Source organism: Rhinoderma darwinii, chromosome 3, assembly GCF_050947455.1.
Source record: "Rhinoderma darwinii isolate aRhiDar2 chromosome 3, aRhiDar2.hap1, whole genome shotgun sequence".
Lineage (NCBI taxonomy): Eukaryota > Metazoa > Chordata > Amphibia > Anura > Rhinodermatidae > Rhinoderma > Rhinoderma darwinii.
The window spans coordinates 146,391,882-146,404,595 of NC_134689.1; the positions used below are offsets into that span (position 1 = coordinate 146,391,882).

The following is a 12,714-nucleotide window of genomic DNA, read 5'->3' on the forward strand; positions in this document are numbered from 1 at the left end:
GTCCTACATATAGGCTTTAGAAAAAAGCATAAATCAAAGACAAACTAGTCTACAATCGCTTTAAAATGGTCTTTCAGAAGCGCATTTTGATTCTTCATTATTTCCCTTAATCAAGAATTGCTTTGTTAGAGCAGTTACAGTACACATCTCTTGCTACCCATGAAATTCAATCAATTTATATTTATTGTTAAAAGAATGTAGAGGATTTAACAGTTCAATTGTTCTATCTTATCTATCTTAAGTTTAGGTTAAAAGTTGAATGTTCTGTTTTTTTCATTGCTTAATCCCATATTAATATCACTACCGTCCCCCAACATAATATTATCACAAGGTATAAACAGTATGATCTGTTTCAATCTTGAAGTTAATGAGAATAGAAAAAAGGTCTGTTTTTTTTTTCTAAAAACAGCGCCACACTTTTCTATGGGCTGTGTCGGGTATTGCAGCTCAGCACCATAATAACCCAGTTTAGATGCACAACACAATAACTGAGCTTCATTGGTAGTGTGATTGATTATGTGTTTGGAATCAGTCCCAGTACACAGGATAATGATGTAAATGTCCTGATTTTGGGAGCAGGGGGGTGTTTATCGATGATTTAAGAATTTTGTGTAGTGTAAATGGGCTGCATTGAGTTTGTATGTTCTCACTGTGATTGTGTGGGTTTCCTCCAGGTACTCCGTTTTTCTCCCATATTCCAAAAATATGCTGATGAAACTGGCACTTGTACATGGCGATAGGAAAAGGGGAAGCCAGTCTTATTGGTATTATAGAAAAGAGAAGGTTGGTGCTCATTGCGTATGCATTGCTGGCAGGATCTCAGGAGTGTGGAGGATGGGTGCGATCTCTCTTTGTCACTCCCGCATCAATGTTAATGAGGCACCTGCCTGGGTCAGAAAGCCCAATGAGCAGAAAGTTACATATCATATTCTATTAACCCCTTAAGGACACAGCCATTTTTTTATTTTGATTTAAAGTACCATATAATGTACTCAGAAGCTGAAAATAAATTATTTGCAGGCTGACATTGGAAAAAACTGTGATTCCTCCGTTATTTTTTGGGTTCCGTTTTTACGTCTTTCACCGTGTGGTAAAAACAACAACTTAACTTTATTCTGTGGCTGAATACGCTTACGGTGATATCAAATTGATATAGATTTTTTTTATATTTTACTACTTTAAAAAAAACAAAAAACTTTTTGTTTAAAAAAAAAAATAGTTTAGTTTCACCACATTCTGAGAGCCGTAACTTTTTTATTTTTATTTGCCTTGAGCGGTGTGAGGGCTTATTTTTTGCGGGACGAGCTGTAGTTTTTATTGGTACCATTTGCTGGTACATATGACTTTTTGATCATTTGTTACTACATTTTTTTTGGGAGCTAAGGTAACCAAAAAACAGCAATTTTGGCGGTTTACATTTTTTACGGCGTTCACCGTGCGCGTTAAATAACACTATATTGTAATAGTTCAGACTTTTACGGACGCAGCGATACCAATTTTGTTTACTTTTTTATTTTTCACATTACTTTAGAGGAAAAGTGGGAAAAGGTTTGTTTTTTTTAACTTAAAATGTTTTTTTAATTTTTTTCACTACAAAAATTTTTATTACACTTCCTTTTACACATTTTATTAGTCCCCCTAGGGGACTTGAACCAGCGATCGTTAGATCGTTGGTACAATATACTAATGTATTGCAGTATATCGTAATTTTTACAGGCATCTGTTAAGCCCTGCCATAGCAACCATCGTAACCCCCCGATCTCACTGCAGGGGGGGTGATGAGCACTCAGAGGGGGGCCCCCTCTTTTCAACGCCTCAGATGCTGCGGTCTCGATTGACTGCAGAATTTGAGGGGTAAAACAGCCAGGAACAGCGCGATCGCTGCTCCTGGCTGTTAGTCCTGGGTATCGGCTGTAAAACACAGCCGACACCCGCAGCATATGGAGCGCGCTCCATACTTCTCCCCCTGCACCAGGACGTACCGGTGCGTCCTGGTGCGTTAAGGGGTTAAGTGTCAGAGGACATTGTTGTGAACAAATCTGAAATCATCCTTAGGAATAATACTAATTTACAAATTTACCTGATATTAAGATTATGTAATTTATTCCTAAATGTAGCATTTAGATGTCAGGTATTCAATTTCTAGTATATACTCAAAACATATATCAAGCAAAAGCTAAGAATTCTACTTCTACCTCAGCTTAAATGGGATTTTAATAAATAAAGAATACACAATAATCCCTATTCATGGAAATATTTTGTGCTCAGAAGGATTCTGAATAAAGTGCCTGTGTTTAAAGTTAATTAACACGTCAGTCAGGGAGAATTAGTAGAAAATACTTAAGACCTAATGGAAAACCTCAACTTTTACATTCTTGCTTTGTACTCTGCTGCTACGCCACTCTGGCGATCTGGAGAAAGGCATTCAGTGGATCTCTGGTATGAATATTAATATTGTTTTTAAGATTAGCTTCCAGTTTGAAAGATATTTCGACTTTCAAAAATATATATTAGACTTGATTAGGAATAGCACTTTCATTTTTATGCATCTACTGTGCATAGCCGGCCATACATGCTGCTGGACAGAGTCACTACTATCCAATAACGGTTACAGACATTAAAGAGAAACATTTTTTAATAATAAGCTTAGTAGCAGTGGCCATATGCATTTTCCTTGGTGGCCTAGTGAGTGGGAAAGCATTTACTCCCTGCTGACCTAATGGTGTTTTGTCCTCTACCTTCTATTCCTGGTAGTAAAGGCCCTTTTACACCGGCCAATTATCGGGCAAACAAGCGTTCACAGAAAACAGGGCAACGATCAGCTGATGAACGAGCAAACGCTCGATCATCAGCTGATCGTATCGTTTATGCAATCTAAAATATTATTGCTGTCGGCAGCACATCTCCTTGTGTAAACAGGGAGATGTGCTACCAACATGATAGAAATGTATGTGGAGTAACGTGCCATCGTCCCCATACTAGCTTCTTGTGAAAAGAGCAAACGAGCGCCGATCAACGAGCTGCTCCTTTGATCGGCGCTCGTTTACATGGCCCACATTGGGCCGTGTAATATCACCTATACTTTCTAGTAACTGATAATCTAGTGGATAATATCCAGCTACTGGGGGTAGGGGAAGAAAGGTCACTGACATTGCTTGAGGGTACTGTTACACGGCCTGACGTGGGCCGTGTAAACGAGCGCCGATCAATGAGATAGCTCATTGATCGGCGCCTATTTGATCCTTTCACGAGGAGCTAGTGTGGGGACAAGCGCTCGTTACTCCCATCGCTTGTCCCCATACATTTCCATCATATTGGCAGCACGTCACCCTGTTTACACATCGATAATATTTTGGGCATTTAAAACTATACAATCAGCCGATGAACGAGTGTTTACTCGTTCATCCGCTGATTGTTGCCCTGTTCAACAGGGCAATTATCGGGAATGAGCATTCTGTGAACGCTCGTTTGCCCGATAACTGGCCCGTTTAAAAGGGTCCTCCTCCTACGGTCTCTCCTTGAGACTATTAGCTCACAACTATTCTGCTCTTGATAACATTTATCTTCCTATTCATGTAAATCATAAATTAGTACCACAAAGAGGAATGGAGAGGTGACAACGTCTGCTACTATGGAATCTGCCATGTTCAGGTTTATCATCATATGGAGATGTATCCACCCATGAGCAGATGAAGAAGTTTTTCACAAACCCCTTTTTATAAGTTGAATTCAAGGTAAATTTCATAGGTAATATAAACAAATACAAGCAATATGCACAATTAAATAATAGACTTTCCATCTACAGGATAGTGCTGAAGCATGGTCCTAAAATCTATGGCAATTTGTAGTGTAATATATTTGTATATACTTTGTAAATAGAGCTGTGGATAATGTTAGCACTATATAAATAAGTTAAATAATCTTCTTGTTTTGTTGTTTTCAAAGGCAGAGTGAACGAAGACGAAGTTCTGTGGTCTTAAGTATACCTGGACTGGAAGTGTTCCCTGGAGATCTTTTGGTTTCAGATGGTGCTTCTGATTATATGTATCAGGCCTCGTGGCTTCCTAACAGTGGTATGAATATTAAAACATTGAATGTCATGGACTACACCCAAAAATAAAAGTAACATTTTTGGTAGATTTATTTCCTACACCCAGTGTACTACCTAAAATTCAAAATGTCTGAGCAGAGAAACCAGTTGGGAAATACCAAGTTCAGCAAATGACAGAGAAAGTTTCAAAGCGGTCCACATGTAGCCCACTCACTAGAGACAGGTATTATTTGTACGAAGAAATGTAGAGATGGCAGTCTGGCTGGGTGGATAGTTCAAACTTTCAAGTGCTGAATGTACGTGGCACGATCTTCTGCCAAGTCCATAAATTACTGAATATACAATATAAACCTGCTTACCTACCAGTTGCTACAGATTAAGAATAAACTATTAATGCTGGATGCTAGAAACCGCACCATTATTGTTAATGGGCTGTGTCTACTATTGCAGCTCAGTTCCTTTTTTTTTTTTTTTTTAGCGTAGATCCTATAAATAGTAGATCCAGCACTGTACATACTGTATAAAATTAAGGTCAGACGACAGCCATCATAAATAGTAATTTGCTTAATATTTTATTACAACCATTGTCCACCAAACAGACAAAATTGTACTTTTTTTTCTATTGTTTATGGGCAGCTTTATACTGTTTGAACCTAATAAAAACTACACATAATAATACATGAAGAAAATGCAAGTGCTGTCATGAAAAAGAAATAAGCCACATATTTGTGTAGATACATACTAAACATGATACGCCTACTACTGCTAGCAAACTGTACTATGTCCTCATTAAAAAGCTAATGCCTTATATGCATTTATGCCTTACTTTTATTAAATAGATGCCAAGAAACCAAAATGGCCTTTCTCTAAGAAAGCATCGGTAAGTATTTCATTTTCTTTAGAAAGATGTATTTATTTTTCTAACATGTTTCTATTGTACGGACTAAAAAAACAAATCATTCTAGGTTTTCTTTTTGAATTTTACCTTTTGGTGACCATGGTTCTAGTTATGTATATGTATTGTAATTCCTACTTTGCATGGCAATCACTTAGATACAGTTCAAAGCTTAGATCATAGCTGAAGGTTGGAACTTCAATCATTGAACCACAAAACACATAATCAGTTGTCCTCCTAGACATCATTGCTTTCCACATGGGTTAGGGGGTGAACATGTTCATCTCCGTACAGGCATCAGCTATAGGAATTGTTGACTGTGGTCGCAAATTGGATGGAATGGATGAAATTCATGAGTTTGTAACAGAAGAGAGAAGGTGGTATTGAGTGTGGAGGTGGCGTTTGAGGTAGTATCTGGAGATTAGTTATAAGATGTACAGATCTAGGTTCACAAGGGCGTTGTATGCTAGTGTAAGAATTTAGAATTTAATGATCTGGCCTATTTGCAGCCAATAACTTGACTGAGAGGAGCTAGAGAAAAGATGAATTGTTGTAGTAGTAGTGTTGAATATACAGTAGTAGGGATGCTAGTTGTAGTAGTCAAACCAGGATAAAATGAAGGCATGCAATAGCATTTTCGTTGGATCATGGGTTAAGGACTAATGACCAAATTTTTTTTCTTTCACAGTTTATCAAAGGAAAACAAAAACAAAGTTCTGATTTGGAGAATTGCCTGTCAACATTCAAGATTCCAGATTTCGCTGAGTATGAATTCTATAATATTAAGGTATAGTAATAATATTTATATTATATATATAGTAATAATAATTGGGCTTGCCCTGGAATAGCCCAATTTTGGAGGGAGATCTGCTCGGAGATCAGCGGTTCTTATGGACTGGTTGTCCCATTAGAGGTTGAGTACATGATTTTGGGCAATTTAAGCGATTTGCAGATGTCAAAGGACAAAAGAGCTTTATTGGGGAAATTGCTCTTCTTGGCCCGTCTTCTGATTGCTAGACTGTGGGGGTCTAGCTCTCACCCAACACTGCAAAACTGGCTGGGCTTGGTTGGTAAAATCAAGAAATATGAAAAGGTATGGTATGGCAATGCCAACAACATCGCTAAATGGGAACGAACCTGGCTATAGGCTAGGGTAAGTCCTCAGAGTAACAAGTAAGATGGAGATAAGAGGCATATTTTTATTTATTATGATTTTTTTTTTTCCTTCATTTCCCTCCCCCCTCCCTCCGACCTCCTCTCCCACCAAGGGTATCTATAGCATTGCATATTTTTTCTTATTACATGTTTGTATGTACTATGTACTTCTTTCCCTTTTGTATTGCTGTAGAACAAAATAAAGATATTTAAAAAAAAAAAAAAAGTATAGTAATAAAATATCAACTACTGTTGGCCTTCTAAAGATGAAAAATACATGCTTACTATTATATGGATTTTTGTGTCAGAGTAATAAATAAAAAAACATATAAAATTCATAGAGAATGGATGCCAGTCGGAGCTTGTTAGTATAGTGGTACAGTATAGTTCCGTTGCATCAACCACCAATAGTGGTTGTCACGATGCGGGGTGTGGACCCACTGGGCCGTACCGCGTAGCGGGCCGGCAGCTGGCCAAACAGGTAAGTATAGAGTCAATAGTTCAGAGAGGATACCTGAGGCAACGTAGACAGTAGAAAGGCAGGCACAACTGGGACCAGGCAGCTGGTAGACGTCAGCTGTGGTGTAGCGAAACAGGCGTGGAACGTAGTCCAATCTGGCAACAACTCAGCACGGCACTTAGAACAGGGTAGCACGGAAACAGGATACAGGAACAGGGTACACTGGGAAACTGGAAGACACTAGGAGACCATTAGCACGACAAACTTCGGGTAACAAACAATGCTCTGGCAAAGAGCAAGAGGGCAGTGCCCTTTTTTTATAGCACAGAGCATCCTGGGCTAATTTTGCAGACTTCCTGCAATATGCGCGCACTGGCTCTTTAAGAGTGTGCACGCACGGGCGGGCACATGCGCCCTCCATTGATAGTCTCGCTAATTGTCTAATTGTCGCTAGCCTCTACTCTATCAGACCTTTCACAACTGTCTCCTATGTCTAGCGGAATGTAGATTCTGGTTAGCAAGAGTAATGTGTATGTACTGGACAGCTTCAATAGTCTAATCCCCTAAGAAAATGTATCTATATTTGCAAATAATTGAACGTAGGTCTTTCTGAAAGACTATTACATTGCATTCCAAACCAACAATTACATGGCCAGATTATAGAAAGGGCTAACAAGGCAATTGGCAAAACAATTTATGAAATTACGTTCCAATTAATAGCTGTGGCATGAGTTGATCCTCGACTCGGCTCCTTTTTGTGTCTGTTAGGGACTTTGTGCCACACACATCAGCGCCACCTTGGGCCAGTGTAGTTTTCTTCTGCACTGTTATTGAATGTAACATTACCGGTTAAATCATATACTGTAATGGTATTAGAAATAAAATATAAAAATACACCATCACATCAGTTATTGAACATACATTTGTATAGAAAAAAAGTTTTCTTCCCAAAAAATGTAGAGGGAGCCCACCCAGTATTTTGCCCAGGGGCCACCACCAATTTGATCCAGCCCTGTAAAAGTAGGTACACTAATAAAAGATAGGATAAATAGGATAACACTGCTCAGAATAACATTGTAGCTGTCCTCTTTAAGGTTTATAGCGGACCTACCACTTCATGAGAAAACTCATGAAATAATAGGAGACCAAAATAAAAATCCTTTCTCAATTATATTTATATATGGAAAACGGAAAAAAAAATCTTTATTGTAGTTATAAAAGCTCTAGCCCTTTAAAAAAAAAAAAAAAAAAAAAAGAAAGGCTTCTGCTGAGTGAGCAGTCAAAGTTTCAGATTTTGACGGTTCTGTGAGATTTCCTGCCTCTATACTGGGGGAGCCCACTGTGTGTGTGGAGGTGGGGGCTGTGAGTATGCAGCATGTCTGCAATGAACATCTTTGCTGCTATCTTACTTCTTTCTAGATGTTGCTTTATACTTCCCAACCATCCTGTTTTCTGCAGGATTGCCCTGCGAATGGGCTACAAAGCGGCCATGGTTTATGCAAATTTGCATAAAAGTGGGTTCTCTCCTGGTGCTGTGTGGGTGTTCCAAGGGCAAATTGGTTGTGGTTGAAACATGCCCCGTGAATGGGGATGCAAATGTTGGGCGGTTTGTTGTTATATTAACAGCAATATAGGATAATTGTCCTGTGTATTGTAGAACAACAGGAGGAGGGGGCTAGAAGAAGCAACAGTGTGTCAGTGTGGAGTATATTTTACAATAAATTATTAGTAAACAGAGAATGAGGTCTGTCTATCAATGTTACCATGAAGACCTTCTGATTACATCAATGCTACCACACATCAGACAGTAAGTCAATTTAGCAGTATATAAAAGTGGTCACGGAGCAAAAATACAATATACTTCAAATGAACTCCATTTAAATTGTTTTATCTGTAAATATATTTTAAATTGTTTTGTATATTAATCTGACAATGTATTGAATATGTATGTCACTGCAAGTGTTAACCTGTGAATAGAGGCAACGTTTGTTAGTCTATTTCATTTAATGCAAATGACAAATCGGTCGGTCATCTGTGATATTATGCTTTATGCTTTTTATGAATACCTATCTTGTGAGTATAATAAAATACTCCTTTTTTTAATCTGAATCCACGCACTCTTGTTCTTGCTTTTTCTTCTGTGAATCCTTTGGGGTTAGTGTTCGAAATTTCTGGGCCCCATACACTCAAAGAATAATTCGGGCTGGGATGAGATGCAAACTGGCAGTGGCTCTGTAAAGGGACAGGGCGGAGACAGTAGGTGGGCAGGGGCTTTGTCAGGGGACAAGGGTGAGAGACTAAGTGGCAGGGGGGAGGGCTGAGAGAGTTGAAAGTGGCCAATTCGGGAGTGGGCCAGGGGCGGTGCACTCCCCGACAGGGGCTCTTTGGAGGGGCAGGGGGAGACAGGTGGGCAGAGGCTCTGTGGGGGACCAAGGGGGAGACAGTAGGTGTGCAGGGGGGCAGCATAAAAAAAATCATTGCACTGAAACTGCTGCTTTTACACAGCAGAGTCACTCACCAAGTTAAAGTGCTGGCTGCTGCTTCTGGATCCTGCAGGCACTACGATCTTCCACCGCTATAGCACGCCTGGATGAAGTCTTCACCTCTTCCTCACATGTCGCACCCATGTCACCTGCGTAGACAGACATAAAATAAATTCAGACCCCAGACCAGACCCCAAAATAATTCAGACCCCTGACCAGACCCCTAAATTAATTTACAAATTAAATCAGTCTCCCGCTCATACCCCTAACTTAATGCAGACCTCAGACCAGACCCATACATTTATTTAAACCCCGAATCAGACCCCTACCTTAAATCAGACCGCAGACCAGACCCCTACATTAATACAGAACCTTAAATTCAGACCCCAGATCTCTAATTTAATTTCCACTCACAATCAGACCCATAAAATTATTTACACCCCAGATGACCCCCCCCCCTAATAAAAAAAAAAAATTCAGACCCATGGGTCCTATTGGTTCCACTTTCGGCCGGATGCCTCTTCTCCTTTTGGCACCTCTTCTGTGTGCGCCTCTTCTTGTCTGGCGCCTGATGATCCTGACAATGGCCAGCATTAGGATGTTGTGTGCGGCGGCACATAATGTCATGACGCCAGTGGCAGGACATTTTATGTGCCGTCGCACATGACGTTGTGACCTTAGGCAGCGTCAGTCTTGTGAAGAAGGAACCAAGTGTTAGTTACTTTGGTGAAGGGAATGGGTCCTGCAATATAATGTGGTAGTCTCTTTCTCAAATTAACTATGGGCAGTGACGGCTGACCGTGGTGGAGTACAGGCCCCTTTTTTTCATTTTTTGTGCCTGCCTCGATAGGAGTACCAGCAGTACTGTTCTGATGGTGGCCCTGGTTACGGGCATCTGCAGCTACACACATGAGGAGAGCCGGTGTCAGTAAGGACGACGCCGTGTCGGAATATAGGAGGAGCATGGCAAGGAACAGAGACTTGGAATGGTGAACTCTACGAGAATTGACTGATATTTTATTACAGGACTGTTCAATATTATATCTTATTTCATGTGCAGCTGAACCTGCGGGAGCGGTGAACTAAATTGACACTTTGTTAGTTTATTTCGATATTGTACAATACCATATCTGGTCAATCTATCGACCTGCGGACTGATCAAAGCAATTGTAATGTATATGATATATCCTGCTGTCTAAAATAGGGGCCTTTGCTTAAGTGTTGCACTTTTCCTCCAAGACCACTTTTATATACTGCTAGTTTGGCGTATATGTAGTGAGAGACTTAGATTAACCCTTTACAAGCAGCTGTATTCGCCTCTAGCAGATTAACCCTTTACAAGCAGATGCGTCCACCTGTAGCATTCAACCTACTGTCACTTTTTGTGTTTTCTGAGAGCGAATAGGTCCTCTTTAAGCATTAAACATGGTATAACTATACAAATTTTCTTATTTCTGAACTGTAGGATAAAACCTGGGATGAATTCAGAAATACGCAAACCATCAACACTAAACAGATAATAAGTTCATCAAACATGAAAAGACAAGCGACCATTTGGGAACTTTTCACCTCCGAATGTACTTACTTTTTGGAACATTTACTTGTTCTTAAAATGGTGAGTTTGATGTTACATCATTATTAATAGAATTATTTTCGGGAGACTATGGGTAAACAGAGCATTTTGATCCTTATTTTATCAAGGAGTGTATCAACTGGAACCCTGATGTAAGCAGATTAAGGGCAATTGTTTTTCTTGAGATTTGCTATTTCCCCAAAATATTGATGCTGCTCTTATAAAGCTGAAAAAAGACTAAAAAGTATTGCTAGTTATACGTGACCATTTCAACTACTCACTGTAAAGAGAAACTGACCGGTCTGTATGAGATTAGAAAAAAAATGTTCAGCTCTTTTTCAGAAACAGTGCCACTCTTGTCCATGGTCTGTGTCAGTATTGCAGTTCAGGCCCACACAAGTCTCCTGGGTGACATCCTTTTAGGTTTTATATTGGATTGAATAAATTATTTATTACTTTTCTGTTTAATATTATAGATATTTCTTCACGCACTAAAGCACTTACAGAACAATGATCATCTATTGGATGTTGATCCTGTTAGGCTCTTTGCCAATTTGGAAGAACTGAATCAGGTATTTTCTTACCGGCAATAATCTTATATATGATGTCTATTTATAATTTTCTTACATCCCGGTAGTACATTTTCATGATGCATTCTTAAAAACAACCTGCTAACAACCCTGAAATGACTATACTGCTATACTATTTACTATATTGTATAATACTGCATTATACCGTAATGCTACTTTTGTCTATCCAATGCCCTTTTTCGGCCATCTCCGGTAATCTTGAAAGTTTGGGCTTTGTGAAAAATGGGGCTGTTATATCCTCTCATGAATAAGAAAAGCATTAAAACTAGAAATGTTTTATAATTTATTTGGAATTGTTTAGTATTATATTCTTTTTATTAGGAAAGCCTGAATTTTGCCACCAGCCTGTTTAACACTATTGAAAGCAGAGAACTTGGATCTACAACTTCCTTCTCGTCCCCTCTAGCAGACTTACTAACAAAGGTCAGTTAAATAAGTATTAGTACTAATGTACATAGAAATACACAATGAGATCTACAAATGAATACCAGGTGTTCTGAAGCTGTGAAATGAGTAGATGGTGACATGGGCTATGCAATTACTACAATGAGAACATTAGGGCTTAAAGTCCACCCATGAACCTTTTTTTTTTTTTTAAATCTAAATATAGACCCAAAATATTGTGCTGATTAATTTCTTAATATATCTTTATAGCAGTTAGAGCTTCTTTAATTCCGATACAACACTCGAAATCCCCTGCATAGACAAAGGTAAAAATGTATTTTCCGCCAGTCTTAAACTAAAGTGCATCAGAGTGAAATGCGCCAAATGCGCTATAAGGAGGTATAGATTTTGGCTGTAATTTGTGGCATTTTCTGGCGTACTTAATAATAAATATGCAAGTCCATTTTTCTTACCACTTTTCAAAAGTCATGAGAGACAAAAAAAAAAAAAGTCTAACATTTTAGCACCAATGTGGCGTGCGCCAAAATGAGCAATTTTTTTACAAGTACACAAGTTGATAAATCCTTAAATGATAGAGTTAAATGATAACATTCTGGCTGCCTGCAACCATCACTAGGGAGCGCTCAGGAGCTTACTGCATACTGTTATACATTACATTCAATAATAAAATCGTATTCAGTAAGCTTCTAAACTCCCTCCAGCTTCATGTATCCAAACTTTTATTATTGACTATGTCTATACAGGGGATTTTGAGTTTAGTATCAGAAGAACAGAGCTTCCAACTCTATAAAGGTATATTATGAGATTAATCAGCACAGACAGTTGGGCAACATGATGTTAAAAGTTGGACATTCACTTTAAGGACTTGGGTCACTATTTATTATGATTTATTGACACATCTTGAAAAATATATCATGTGATTTAAGCTATTTAAATCTAACCCTGGCTAGAATTATAACCAAGTTCCTCTCTTTATTGTTGCAGTATTTCAAAGATAATCTCTGCCTAAGTCATCAGATCTACTGCCTGAACTATACATCTGCTATTATCTACCTGGAGACGCTAAAGCAAAGAGAAGATTTTGCATCATATATAAAAGTAA

At 38.8% G+C, this 12,714-nt stretch overlaps 1 protein-coding gene across 2 annotated transcripts in view; it reads left to right on the top strand.

Annotated features, from left to right (window-relative positions):
* PLEKHG7 (pleckstrin homology and RhoGEF domain containing G7) overlaps positions 1-12,714 on the top strand; it is a 99,575-nt gene that overhangs the window by 70,220 nt on the left and 16,641 nt on the right. For both annotated transcript variants that reach the window (XM_075856822.1, XM_075856823.1), the window contains exons 5-11: positions 3,946-4,073; positions 4,891-4,931; positions 5,635-5,733; positions 10,510-10,659; positions 11,094-11,189; positions 11,529-11,630; positions 12,597-12,710. In XM_075856822.1, coding sequence (XP_075712937.1) covers positions 3,946-4,073; positions 4,891-4,931; positions 5,635-5,733; positions 10,510-10,659; positions 11,094-11,189; positions 11,529-11,630; positions 12,597-12,710 — 730 coding nt within the window. The remainder of the gene's footprint in view (positions 1-3,945; positions 4,074-4,890; positions 4,932-5,634; positions 5,734-10,509; positions 10,660-11,093; positions 11,190-11,528; positions 11,631-12,596; positions 12,711-12,714) is intronic.